The sequence below is a fragment of the Haliotis asinina genome, chromosome 5, assembly GCF_037392515.1.
Source record: "Haliotis asinina isolate JCU_RB_2024 chromosome 5, JCU_Hal_asi_v2, whole genome shotgun sequence".
NCBI lineage: Eukaryota > Metazoa > Mollusca > Gastropoda > Lepetellida > Haliotidae > Haliotis > Haliotis asinina.
Genome location: NC_090284.1, coordinates 32,917,127 through 32,931,737, shown reverse-complemented (window position 1 = coordinate 32,931,737; position 14,611 = coordinate 32,917,127). Strand labels below are relative to the sequence as shown.

The 14,611-nt window shown below is 41.9% G+C and overlaps 1 protein-coding gene across 1 annotated transcript; it reads left to right on the top strand.

Annotated features, from left to right (window-relative positions):
* Positions 1 to 1,554: 1,554 nt before the first annotated feature.
* Positions 1,555 to 13,912, top strand: LOC137283837 (metabotropic glutamate receptor-like). Its single transcript, XM_067815520.1, has 4 exons — positions 1,555 to 1,723; positions 3,083 to 3,450; positions 10,300 to 10,461; positions 13,421 to 13,912. Exons 1-4 carry the CDS (start codon positions 1,555 to 1,557, stop codon positions 13,910 to 13,912), a joined length of 1,191 nt encoding a protein of 396 aa, XP_067671621.1.
* The last annotated feature ends 699 nt before the right edge of the window (positions 13,913 to 14,611 follow it).

The following is a 14,611-nucleotide window of genomic DNA, read 5'->3' as shown; positions in this document are numbered from 1 at the left end:
CCTCCAAAAAAGTGCGGGGTAGATCCCAAATAAATGCCCCCAAAAGATAGTTTATTCCAACAATATTATACAGTGGAATTGCAGAGGACTGAGGACTAACTTACATGAAGTACAGCTATTAGTCTAAGATTTTACACCTTCAGCGATCTGTTTCCAAGAGACATATTTAAAACAGACAGATGCATTTGATCTTCGTCATTTTAATGCATAGTATTGTTCTTCACCTCCGGGTGATAGGGCCACAGGGGGATCACCCATTCTAGTCAGCATGTTGGGCGAGATGGCTAAGGTGCCAGGCTAGTGATCCAGCGAGTTTGAGGTTTCGGGATCGAGCCCACCTGTGACCGGGTGTAAAAACCTTGGAGTCAACTTTGTGTGAAGACTCTTTCAGTGTTGTCACAACCCCTAGTGTACAGCACATAACCCTGTGCACATAAAAGAACCCACGAAGCCGTTGGTATATGACCAGATGGTGGCCACATGAACACGTGCATACACCTAGTTGCGGGTACAGCAACGTGCAGTAAACTTGGACACAGTGCTGTGACTACGTGTCCCAGTCCACCCAGCTGTCAATGGGGTACCTCGTTAGGATGAGAGAGCTACAGTAAACTCGGTGATCCTAGTGGCAGCAAGAGCTGTATACTCCCCAGGGATTTGAGATTGAAATACGATGTGCCGTTGAGATTGACATCCAGTGATCGAGGGGAAAATACCAGCGCCTTGAGCATGCACTAGTCTAATCTCTAAGTGTATTGACAAAATGTGCTTTTAAAACAAATGCTACGATGGGCATGTAACTGGCAAAAAGATTCTTTCAAATTCCATCTGTAGTTCACGGAGGGTGAATTAATCTCCGTAACACCGCAAGATAGTTATTTCTATCATTTCAGACATTCCACATTTTCTACAGCTTTCAGAAGATCACAGTGATTATGTCGAGGTGTGTTCATATTTGAGGAGTCCATCATGACAGAAGTAGTGAAAGTGAAGTTGTGTGAACAAAAAACCAAAACACACGAGCGTCATGACGTGAAAAGGAGGCTTTTCCCATCAGGACAACCTCAAGGTTACACACCTGGTCCGGAAGTGGGGACTTACCTGGGGCTTAAGGGTTCCACATCGATTAGCTCTCACACAGGTCACCCTCCAACACCCACCCGTAGAACAATAAGTTATAAAATTATGACATGTTAACTGCTCTGTTTGATAATCATGTATGGGGATTTGGGCGGACACCATTTGTATCCTAGATGAGTTTAACTAACAGGAACCAAAGATTTGCCAAATTTATTTGTCTTTTGTTTTTGTATATTCCAGGTATCAGAGATGAGAGCGACCAAGACAAGTGTTTATTCACCACTGGCTCGACTGTTATGGTCAGTTCTTGTCTGTGTGCTTGTTGAAATACATGCTGTATGGTCTGGCGGAATTCGACCACTTTCGGATTTGCCAAACATTTTCTACACGAAACAGGCTGATGTAAATATTGGAGTTATCATCCCCGTTCATCGATATGACAGCCAAAACTTTTGCAGTTCCGACATTAGAGAAATGGGAGCTCTGCAACGTGTTGAGGCGGTTGCATTTGCTGTGGGTGAAGTCAACGGCAGAAAAGACATACTTCCGAATGTGACACTTGGATTCACAATGATGGATGACTGTTCCAAAGATACAACGGCATTGGTCCGAGCTTTGCATCTGATTCAAAATAACATCGCGGGTAACATTAGCACCGAAGCGCAGTTGCAGTCTATCAACGTCATAGGTGTCATAGGTTCTGAGAGCAGTAAAAACTCGGTCCAGATAGCAGATCTGCTTTCGGTATTTAAAATACCAGTACTCAGTTACCTATCAACTAGTCCCTTGCTCAGCAACAAATTTGTTTATCCATATTTCTCAAGGATTGTTCCTTCAGATACATTGCAAGCCAAGGTCATTGTTGATATCTTAAAAACCTTTGGATGGACATATGTGTCTATTATCTATGCAGAAGGGAGTTACGGCAGTGAAGGCTATAAAGCTGTGAAAGCTCGGGTCGAGGAGATAGGATATTGTCTCGCCGTAATAAAAGAGATGAGGCAAAGTTTCACTGATGACGATTACGATGGAATAATACGAGAACTTGAAGACACACCGAGAGCAAAAGTTGTCATTCTTTTCGCCCCTCTTGCCCAAACCAGAGCCCTATTATCTTCAGCAAAGCGTAATGGTGTGTATGGACAGTTCACATGGATTGGGAGTGATGCATGGGGTAGAAACATTCAAGATTACAGGGATCTGGAAGATGTTTCTCTGGGTGCATTAACAGTCAAATTCTTTTCCGCTACGTCAAACAGGTTTGACGAATACTTCAAATACCTTACACCCGCCAATTCTTCACATAACCCATGGTTCCGAGAAACCATTGAATCTGAAACTGGATGTAGTTTTGATGTGGAGCCTAGCAAGCCACCCTGTTCTCTGAACTTTAGCTTTGGTACGGCTGGATCATACAAACCAGAATCAACCGTTTCTCTTGTAATAGATGCTGTTTACACATACGCTATCGCCTTACATGAACGTTTATCACATTGCCAACAGAATGATAAGAATGACTGTTTTATCGGTGCTGAGTTTTTAAAAGAATTTAGAAATACATCGTTTCAAGGGGAAAACGGTTTAGTATCATTTGATAAAAATGGAGATGGAATGGCCACATATGAAGTTCAGAACCTTCGAGTACATAACGGTGTTTACAGTTTATCCAGTATTGGATTGTGGGATAGCTACAGGGAGACATTCACGAGTTTTGATCGGAGCAAGATCATGTGGAAGCCATCTGTGTTGATAAAAGGAGGAAGAATTCCGATGTCAACATGCAGTGATGACTGTCCCAAAGGATTTGAGGCCGTACGTACGCAGCCACACTGCTGCTGGTATTGTAAAGAATGTCGAAACAACGAGAGAACAGTTATGCAAGATGGTTTACCCCAGTGTGAAATGTGTCCTTCAGAAACCAATTACACTTGGCCTGATTTTGACATGCGAACTCAGTGCATCCCAATAGACCTTACTTACACAGGTATGCATGATTTCACAGGCATCGTCATTGTAACTGTGGACATTTTCACAATTCTTGTGACGATTATTGTGACGGCTTTTTATATAAAAAATAACAAAAAGAAGTTGATTAAAGCCAGCTCTCGCGAATTGTCGTATCTCATGTTGGGTGGCATTTTTCTTTCGTGTGTGTTTGTTGCACTGCTTGCGATCCGCCCAACTAATGCAACGTGTAACATAACATATGTTGGCTTCCATCTAAGTTTTACTTTGACATATGCACCACTAACTGTCAAAACGAATAGGATATACAGGATTTTTACCGCTGGTAAAAAGTCTTCTAAGAGGCCTCCATTTATCGATTCGAAGTCACAGATTCTTTTCACCGTTATCATACTCATTCTTCAGGTAAGTATGTCGTAGTATCAACAAAAACATGTTGCACGTGTTTTCACAGTGTCCACCCACATAGTTACTCTCATTGCAAGGGTTAGAAAAAAAACTGCTAGTAATTTATATGGTACTAATCGTTGCATAATTAGTTCTTCGTGTTTGTTATAAGGCCCGTTCCAGTCAGAATTGCCTACACTAATCTTATTTTACCAATTTACTGACTGTTTTACGCATGAATGTATGTATTTTACTTTCTTTTTCTTTACAGCTCCAACAATGTTTCTACAATGGGTGGTAAAGAAATGATAAACTTGCAGATCTTTCAATCTATTAAATAACTGAAATATTTAGGTGTTTTTTTTTAAATTTTCTGTTTGAAAATTTCTTTAGACAGTATGATTTTGTGTTGAATAATATCGCTGCAGTTGATCCTGTGACATATATCTTGGCTGAACTGTCCTGTACATTATATATGGGAGAACAAGAGGGTACGTGTAGAACGGAGACGATGTATCTGTAATGATTTACGTTTGAATGCGTACTCCAGTAAGACATCACTTCTAGGAACACCGAGTTTGATTCTGTACGCATTTCGTAATTTCTTTGGAAATCTGGTGATTAAGTAAACGTTGAGGTGACGAATTGCTAATCGCTAATTTCTAATCGCTCATTTGTAAACTGAAAAGCGAACTCGTAATCATTATGGACAAAATTAAGCTTTGTAAATAACTACTGAGGATGAACGAACAGTCAGCGAATTATAGTGAATCATACAGGGGTACGTTTACAAATATATAGGGCAAAAATAATGGGTATACTCACACGCATGAGAAACGCATTTTTTTATCCGAACAAGAAGCAAACTCTGACCCCTAAATTGATCTGAGTGTATGATAAATAGTGAAGCCTGTTGTTACGTTTTGGAAGTTTCGAGAAAAACACATCAAAAGAAGGAGTCAGGAAAACGTATCATACCAATGAGCATGTGTGTTTCATGCACACATTTCTCGAAATCGAACGTGCAGCTTTACTGGGTATAGAACAGTTCACAAAATTGGGCCTATCTCTCCTTGTTCAACAATTCCATGCTTAACTCAAATTGCAAGAACCAGGCCATCGGATGTCGGGAAGCCGGGGAGTCTGTTTCTTCAAGATGTTGCGCATCATTTCAACGTAAACATAACCACGATCTACCGTCTCCAGCATCGATGCAACAAACCACAGACCACATTTGACCTTCCTTGCAGCGGACGTCGTAGGGTCAACGCCCCTACACAAGATTACCGGTCAACACGAGCGAGATCCGCTTTTGACGCCCCCATTCTTTAGGGTTATTTTCCCTGAAGATATTTTTCAAAAGTGTTATGATTGTAATTTGCTCAAATCACAAACATTTTAAAGAAATCATTGTTGCCATGATAATCATTTATCGTACACAAATGCAAAGCTGTCTGCGCCCCACCTAACGATGTCGCTGGGTTAATGGTATGTCCCGATCGGCCGTGTATTCCTGCTGAAGTGTTTTGCAGGTTGCAAGTTCCAGTTCTAGGACTGTCAGATGTCTGACCATTCTGGATGACGTGTCTCATTAGTCTTATGATGGGCTGCATTGGTCAGCCGAACGCACTGGCAATATGGCTGGTTGAAAACATTCCAATGGCGCGTTCTCTCTCTGCTACTGTGTGTGCCTCAAACAGTTAATACACTAACCATCTCAACCGACCGTGGCGGATAAGCTGCTAGTGTGATTAAACTACATCATGGTTTTCATAATGTCCCAGGCATAACAACGATGTTTTGGCGCTACGGTGGTGATTTATATTACTGGCTGTGTATTTGACTGGGTTTGACTAACTTTCTGATCGAATTCTATTTCGTACGTTTGCACATCTATCTTATGTAATGATCCTCTGTTTCAAGACTCCTGATAAAAGAAAGGAATTCAACTGCTAATTAAAGTGTGTCAACATTGATGTTGATTTCGTTGAAGGCGATATACTGCTGGAATGTATAGCGATGGCATTAACTACTTGAAGTAACTCACCACGTCAGCAGTCCAGCAGACTCATTTGTCTGAATGAAGTCGCCTCGTCTTAAAAGTGAAACAGAGGTCTTTCGTTTTGCTGACAAAGGCCACTCACATCCCACTCGCAATCACTAAATTGTGACACAATTACTGCTAGAAAAGCAGATTACTAATTATCCTAGAAGTCAAGGCACAATGATAGATCATGAATCAAATCACAGAAGCCGACCATTCAATATGTCAAATTTATTTTATCATATACACCCCAACAAAATAGATTGCACCGCCTCATTATGGACTGAATAAGTCGTTGACCTTGTAGAATTGTGGCCCATTCGTCTCGCAATGTGGGGTTGCTGTCGGGCGATTACTGAAGATGCTGAATAGGGGTGTGGAAATATTTTGCTGGACCAACTCCCTCAGGTGATCGGAACCATGTGAATCCTCAGGATTTCGTCTCTGAACCTAATAGCAGCTAACTTTCCCAGAACGTACACAAAATTGATATGAGCCCCCCATATCATGATACTTCCACAATCATATCGTTCAACCGGGGCCAGGATCTTCTGGGTCAAACTGGAATCTTCTAGCGCTAAGTCCAACTTCTTGTAAATGATCACGAATGGTTTGCCTCCACAGGATCCTCAAATCAGGTACAGCAGTTGAAGTTGCAGTGACTTTTCATTTCCGCAGATGAAGTAATCGGATGTACCTATCCAGGGCTACGGTGGTCTACCACTTCGAGGCTGATATTGCGTGGAAATAGTTTGTTGTTATAGAGTGATAGTACTGTGGTGAACGTTGATGTGACCTGAGCGGCAGATTGAGACTCTCCAGTCTCCAGTCATCTCCATGCCAATGTTACAATTTACAGCAGCGAGTCCCGGCATACTGATATCCTTTCATTAATCTAAATATGCCAGAGACCTAAAGTAAATGGCCATTTACGCCATGTTCCTGCTCACGATGACGATGAACTGCACGTGTTCATTGCGAACCACGTTTTCCCCATAACATTTTCACGCAAGTGGACACTTGCATGTAAAGATGCATTAACTTTTCTGAAGATGCGTGTTTTCATTATGATGGTAAGGTCATAACAATCAAACACTAATTTTGATAAGTATTTGAAATTGTAACAAATCAATATAACCCTACGGTCTTTTTGCGAGGAGAGTATACATTGGTTTCTGTATACATTGGCATAACTGATTTTGATGTGGAATAAAGTGACAAAAAAGGATTAGATGCAAAATCATTTTCATTTCATGATATGGGTAATAAGCAATCATTACGGTTTTGAAAAAAAGTTGGATATCAGCAAATGCGAGTGGCACAGATAAGGTCAAACAAGGTGACCCCACAGTCAGTATACTGTGTGTTCTCAATTGGCCCTGACGCAGGCTCTGGGACGATGGGGCAATGAGTCAGAGGCGAGCAATGAAGGCAATGGGAATGTTCCTCCAATCTTCCTACAAGGCTAGTGTGAGATCTGCGACGTTGGCTAGCGTTGGCTGACGTCGATAAACACGTCTCCCCAGTTCATCCAGCTTCCTGAATGAATGCTTGTGTCCCCCAGGCGGCATGAGGACGGACGTTGTCATTTTGGAATGTTAGTGAACGTTGAGGGTGATGGTGACACACAAAACCGTGACTCGTCTGAAAAGATAAGCCTACGTGCTTGGTGTCGTGCTCGGTGGTGACGTGGCTGATGTGGACGTCGACAGTTCAGTCATGTCTGTTTCAGGTAAGGAAAGACTGTCTGTGAGTGGGTCCTTCTTCCATGGCTACCAGTTCTTGCTGTTGTTGCTGTTCTGAAGCGATCTTGATCTTGCGCCAGTCGCATCAGTCGATCTTATCTGGCAGTCGTAAACGCAAGTCGTCCTGGTCGAGGGCGGTCGGCAACGCTCCTTGTCATCTGGTGACGACTGTATAGACGGTTAATAGAGGACTGGGTGACATTAAGGAGCCTAGCAACAACATTTTGTGAAATACCGACTTCAAGGAACGCGATCTGAAAAAACCCTTATGCGTTTTCATTGCGAGTCAGTATATACACTTGAAACAAATTTTAAGATATTCCCATATTTTTGTTCGTAACATATTTTCTCTAAAGAGTGTTAAATTCTGACATAGAAGCCGAGATTTTTTACATAATATATGGAAATATATATTAATCGGCAAACCAATATCGTCGTTTTCCGACGTTGCAAAATGCATAAAACAAACCATGACACAGCACAGCGTTTATCGGTGCACAATAAAAAGCGGAGAAATTTACTGGTTTTAACGGATAACAAAATTTTGCACACCATTTAGTTGTATCTAATTGTCAAACCGCCTAAGCAGTCGATTTTATGTTTACACCAGTGGATAGGACATGTAATAATGTACATATCTGTGTAATTTTATAGCCACTAGCTCAGGAACATCAGTGTGGACGTCATGCAGTGTTTCTGCAGATCACCAGGCATGAATCCAATACAGCATCTATGGGACCAACTTGGTAGGCATGTAAGCTATCAGTAGAGTCCACCCCGCAATGTTCCTGAGATCACATGACCACTGCAGAATTACTGGAACGCAATTGAAAAATCATTTCATCCGTCGTTAGCGCCGCTAACGTGAACCTATTCAGTTGTTGACAGATGGGGCTACATAGATCAGATTCTCGGAACAGAGACAATTCCTTCCTGCATTGCCATAGCCCAGGATTGACATTCCGACAGGAAAATGTCCGTCCTCACACAGCTTTTGTTGCTTTGGCTTGTCATAAGATTTCTGCAAATTCACCGGACGCACCCCGTAAAGCATATGAGGGATGAAATGGTGCGACGTCTACGCCAGACACTTTTCGAGATTTCTCAGGATAGCTGCAGAGAATATGGCAATCTATTTCACAATATCTGCAAACCCGTAGGCTTTATACCTACGCGATGCACCGCTGTTAATGATATTCGCGGTAGGCATAGTTATTGGGTTTGTTGCGTTGTTGCTTGTACGTCAGTGGCATGGGCATTAAACATATTGTTCTGCCATCTTAGAGATCTCGCTATCTACATGTTAAAGTTTACATACAGGGTCTGTTTTCAAATTTAAGAAAGAAAATTAAAATGAGCCGGGTTTTTTGTGACTAGAATGTACAAAATAGCAATATTTGCCACCACCACCTACATTCTTCAAAGCACTTCCACTACAATGCATGTAAGTCGGACCTAGCCTTTGCTACGTTAATTCAAGTTGTAACAATTCATGTTGGCAAAATTTGAAGAAAAAAAACATTAGTAGCCAATTATGAACTGGAAATATGCAGAAACCTTCCGCGTTGTAGAGTTTTGATTTATAACAAATATTTTGTGACCAGGAAACACAAAAAGTAAAAGCAAATAGGAAGATGTGAAAAGGTAATGTTTATTATCATCCATATAGTGAAACGTAACCGAGTACATAAAAATCATATGTTGCACACGTGTAATAAACCCTAAAACGAATTTCATTGGTCGGTTATCCGACCATGACCTCCATGACTCCATTGAAATGTGGAACTACTTTTTTCATTCATAACGTTTTACTACAAATTTACTACGAATGTTCAGTCTCGCTAAGTACTACGAGAACAAACCTATGAAATGCTATCAAATACAGAACGTTACAATTGTTCACACACTCGGCTCGATAAAGACAAGTGGAGCACACGTACCGCGTCACTGGCGGCAAACGGCTAACTAATCACAATGCCCGCAAACATTTGTTTGAGAAGTTGCAAGACAATAACGTAGCTTCAGTTCAAATCATGCAAGTGTCTGGATATAAAAATGTACAGAGTGTGAACAATTATTCACGCCTATCTGATGCTGGGAAAGTGGGAAATCTGTTGTCTTCGATCGGAAATCAACCTGCCATGTTTTCATGGCGCGACTTCAATCTTTCCGTCATCGACAGCTTGTCCGAAATAAATCTAACATCCCAATGTATGTCGTACACAATTACAAACAAAGCCTTGGCTAGAGATGTTGTTCACACTATCTTCGGAGGTCCAATATACGGGGGGACATTCCACATCAAAACTGACAAGTCTTTTATGGCAGTGAGTGTTGCCGTGTTGCTCGCTCTCCTCTTAGTAACTCTTCTGACGACGAATAGCTTTCCCATTAACAATGTTTCCAGTTATACAATTCTTACAGTTACTTAAGTTGATAAAGATTTAATTTCAATTCAAAATGTGTTTGTATTTTTTGTCTTCGTGCAACAGTAGCTAGTCAATATGTCGCGCTCTTTTCTTGGTTAGTTAGTTAGTTATAACTTCCAAACAAGTAAGGTTGCCAGTTGAGATGCTGAGAGACGCAATTGCCGGGGAGTTTTTTTAAATTGTTGAAAAACTTTCCAGCGATGGTCCCCAAACGAACCCTAGCTTTAGAGTGAAATTGTTCCCAAGGAAAAGTGCAAAAATTGAAAGTTTGAGCCAATTTCACATAGTAAAAATGCATTAAGTTTATGAACAACGTGTAGAAATTTTTAAATGAAATTTTGTGGAGCAATGCATTCTTTCTTTAGAATAACAGTCGTCACAGTCATAACTGCTGTCTACCAGGTGGTGTTGATGTCAGTACCTCGTATTGCCACCTCCAGCGGCTACAGATCGAATCAGTCCTTGGATGTTTTGTTGTGGAATCCTTCTCCATTCCTCCTGCAGCATGTGAAACAACTGTTGAAGATTCTATGGTGGATTACGATGTCGACGTACCAGTATATCGATCTGATCCCAAAGGTGTTCTATTGGGTTTAGATCCGAGGAATCTGGATTGCCAGGGGAGGGTAGTGATTTTGTTTTTGGCCAGGTAGACCACGCTGGCACGTGCTGTGTGGGGCCTGACATTGTCTTGTTGGAAGAGCTGCCACTGACAGTCAACAAAGTGAAGGACGTGCGGAAGGTGAATCTGGTCGATGTATCGTTTGGCCGTCAGATTGCCTTGGACAAGCATGAGTTCCGATCTGCGGGTGTATGAGATCGCTCCCCACACCATAACACTCCCTTGCCTAATCTGTCCACCTGTCTGATGTAGTTAGGAGCAAAACGTTCACAAAGTGAGAGAGAGGAGATAACGGGATTCATCGCTAAACCATACGCGCCGCCAGTTTGCCAGGGTCCACGGCAGCAGCGTGTTACACTATCTCACTCGTCGACGTCGACGTCGACGTCGATGTAGTCGTGTCAAGGAGGGGGCAACTTTTGGTCGTTTGGCACGTATTCCTACTTCTCGGAGACGGTTCCTGATTGTCTGATCGGACACTCTTCGGGCTCCAAACTGTTCTCGTGCTGTGTCCCGGGCGGTACGATGGCGGTCACATAGGTGGGTTACCCGGATGTACCGATCTTGGGCAGGTGTGGTGACTCTAGGTCTTCCTGATATTGGATGGTCAATTGTCGAATTTGTTAGACGAAATCGATCCCACAATCGAGTTATTGTGCTGGGATGACCGTTGAAGATCCTTGCCACCTCACTCTTTGAATCGCCAGCTTGCAATCGTCCAATTGCCTGATTTCGATCGGCAGCGTTTAGACGTCCCATTTAGGAGATAAAGATCACGTGTTGGCAAATTTCCGGGTGTTATTGAGTGTTTGAAGCACGGGAATGTATCATTTCGCGTAAGTCGGAGGTTTCAAATGAAATATTTCCGTGCTTAAAATACTCAATAAAACCCGGAAATTGGCCAACACATGATGTTTATCGACATTGTCAACAAAAAAGTAAACCAAAGTTTTTTACTGTCGGCACTCGTTTACATCGAGTCAACGGCTGGCCGTTTCAGCTCGTGCCCATGGTAGCATCTGGAGTTGCTCATTTGTGACGTCATTCTAACCTTACGTCACAATATGATTTGAATGACGTCACCACTGTTGTTGACACCATAAAACTATTGTTTGCGATGTTTCTATGTGTCAATACGCAGTGAATAGTGTTGCAGTTTCGGGAATCTAATACCATTTGATCATGTTTTTCAACCAATCAGATTACAGAACACAGTGACGTTTGGTTTACAATTTCATGTACAGTAGTTGCAAAGATCGTGGATGAATTTATGAGATTCATTTGGGTCTTTTATGGTCACATGCTGTACTCACGTTTTGCACGTGAGAAACAATCAGTGTGCTTGATATTCGTGCTGCATGACATCCACGACATCACGACAATCCTGATTGATAAAACCGTTCAAAATCATTTTTGGTTGCGTTTGGTCAAGCAAGATCTTCTAAAACATTATAGAAACAATGTACAACCCTTAAAAATGTTGAGTGTACATAAGTGTACAGTATCATTATGTGTACAGTATCATTTTTGAATTTCATTTTGCGTTTCTTTTTCGGAGAATATATATTTGCACAGTGCGAGAAATATAGAAGCTAAAACATAGAAAAGAACGACAACGAGCGATTCAGTTCTAAAGACATCTGTGTACTACTATACTGGGCCAAAAACGAAACTTCACATTCTTTCTTCGGGGCATTATAAAAGAACTAGAGATGGTGTGATGGTTAAATTGTTATTATTTCATTGCTGAGATCTGTGCGATGTACTCGATACACTGACAGTGCCACAATCTGTTCCATTAGGCTACAGCGCCGTTCCAAAACATGGGTATACAGAATGTCAAGTCACAAGAATAAAAATTCGAAATTTCTCAGTTCAGTATTGTGCATGGCCGTCCCCCGCTTTCACCACTGCCAAACAACGTCTCCACATCGACAGCCTGATCCTTGTGAACACGTGGTTGGGGATTCTGCGCCTTTGCTCTTGCAAGGCAGCACAAAGTTCCTGCAAATACTGAGGTTGGTTCCTAAGACCAAGAAGCCTTCGTCCATGTACATGCATCCCAAACGTGCCGTATATTCGATTAAGGTCAGGCGACCTCGATGGAAATTTCCTGTCAACATCGCGGTATGCGGCCGAACATTATCATGCTGGAACTGAAGATTTGGACCATGAGCCGCCATGAAAGGAACGAGTTCAGGGGTGAGCACCTGGTTGCAGTAAGCAGCAGCTGTGAGGTTTCCACGGATGACCAGAAGTCGGGAACGGTTGTTCCCATAGAAAGCACCCCACACCATGCAACTTCCGGCCCCGAATCTGTCGATTTCCTTCCTTCCTTGGGTCATCCAGACTCTATGACTGCCATGCGCGAATCTTAGGGTAAACCTGGATTCGTGGTCTGTGAGGGCTGTCGACCTCTAAACATCTCAGCCCTGGTTCGTGTAGCCGGCAGAAATCTGTCAGGTAGGTGACATAAGAATATTTGACGGTCTTCTGTTCGTGACCTCACACGACGGTTGCATCCCATTGCTCTTGCGACGTCAATAACCGATCTTCCCGCTTGCAACATGCCAACAGCATGTTCACGTTTCACATTTGACAATCGTGGCATTTAAAAGTACCGTTAGAACTGTGGTTTAAACGTGTTTTCCAATCCTCGGGGCCAATGCAAATACGTGCAAATGAAGAAAACTTCGATGCGAAGATCACATAATCGAGTACACGTGCAGATCTTGATTTGGCACTAACGTCATTTGCACGACGAATGGATGAAGTTGAGTGGGTTTTGCTAACGTTTATCTAGAGTCGAAACATAAGGATCCCGTTTCGGATACATAGAAAAAATATTCATTATTTTTAAAAATTACATTTTGTGAAGTTTCTTATTTGACTCAGTATACTATGAAGTGCCTGGGAGGGGATTTACCAGGTTTTTCATCTAAAGATTGCAAGGGTCAATAGATGTTTTCAAATCTAATATAAAGGAAGAGTATTGGTTCACCCTAATTAAACCAAGCAAAACGTTTTGTTGTATTAACTGTTTCCTGTGTTTCCTCACGCAGAATCACAGTGACACACTCAAGATGTGATTTCCAGTGTGATACTACTTTTCTCAGCGATTAAAACAAAGAAACTGGTTTTCTTGCAGACCGTGATAATAGGAATTTGGATCATCCTCGACACCCCTCGAGCCCTCACTGCCATGCCGAACTTCTCTGAGAGATACGTCGAGGTGACCTGCAAACTACCTGAAACTGGCTTCTTGGTGTCTGTCGTCTGCAACTTAACACTTGTTCTCGTCTGCACCTTTTACGCTATGAAGACGCGTAAACTCCCAGATAATTTCAATGAATCTCGCTTCGTAAGCTTTTGTGTGTATACAACCATCGTGTTGTGGTTAGCATTTATACCAACATACTTCACGACAACAAAAACCACGCTCCGATCTCTGTTTCTAGCAGCAGCAATGGCAGCCAACTCTAACGTCATTCTTTTCTTCTTGTATGTTCCTAAATTATATGCCTTGTATTATGTATCAACTGAAGCCCAAAATCTGGCCTTGGGTACATCCATGCCTGTTGCAACCAGTTCACGGTCTCAGAGGGTCGGTATTACCAAAGTCCTGCCAGTCAGACCGTGATCGGACAGTACACTCTTCAGCAAATAACCGTTGTAAAGAGATACAATGTACACATCTATGATCTTAGTATAGGGCCATCCCTAGTACCCCGTAACACTTGTGTCGGAATGCTGTCGGAATTTCTGTTGATTCCTGGAAATTTGACCTGAATTCTAAAACTTCTTACTGCATTCCGAAAGCATTCCAACTATTCGGGTGAATTCTTTTACTTGCCAAAATGTTTTGAACATGTTCAAAATTATCGAGGCACATGTGAATGGGAACAATATCAAATGGCATTTGAGGTGCATTCGAACTGCATTCTAAGTATTCTTACTATATTCTAAGTCGTTCTTTATACCAACAGAGCCGCCGTTCTTCATACCGACAAAGCCGAAAGTAGCATAACCCTTTTGATCATCACTACATCAAATGTTTGATTACAGAACTTCTTATAAATGACATATTAAAATTTCCTTAACGTTAACTCAGTGAGAAAATTAGCATACAGATAGCAGGGTACACCAAATGAATCACCAAATCACTCCCTTAAAAGTGTCATCAGAAACCTTAACACTATCAAAGAAGACCGTTCTTCATATTCACACCAAGTACTTGAAAACCCACATGTGGATAAAGATTCAGAGTGACAAAAAACTCTCCACTAGGAAGTATGACAAAAGGAATCACTTCAACTTTCCAACTCTCCCCTTTTATGTC

Excerpts from the sequence above, each read along its gene's own strand:
- LOC137283837 (XM_067815520.1), top strand. The coding sequence starts at position 1,555 with ATGGGAGCTCTGCAACGTGTTGAGGCGGTTGCATTTGCTGTGGGTGAA. Across the intron at positions 1,724-3,082 it reads GATTCAAAATAACATCGCGG|GCATCGTCATTGTAACTGTG; the intron begins GTAACATTAGCA and ends ATGATTTCACAG. Across the intron at positions 10,462-13,420 it reads ATGAGTTCCGATCTGCGGGT|ACCGTGATAATAGGAATTTG; the intron begins GTATGAGATCGC and ends GTTTTCTTGCAG.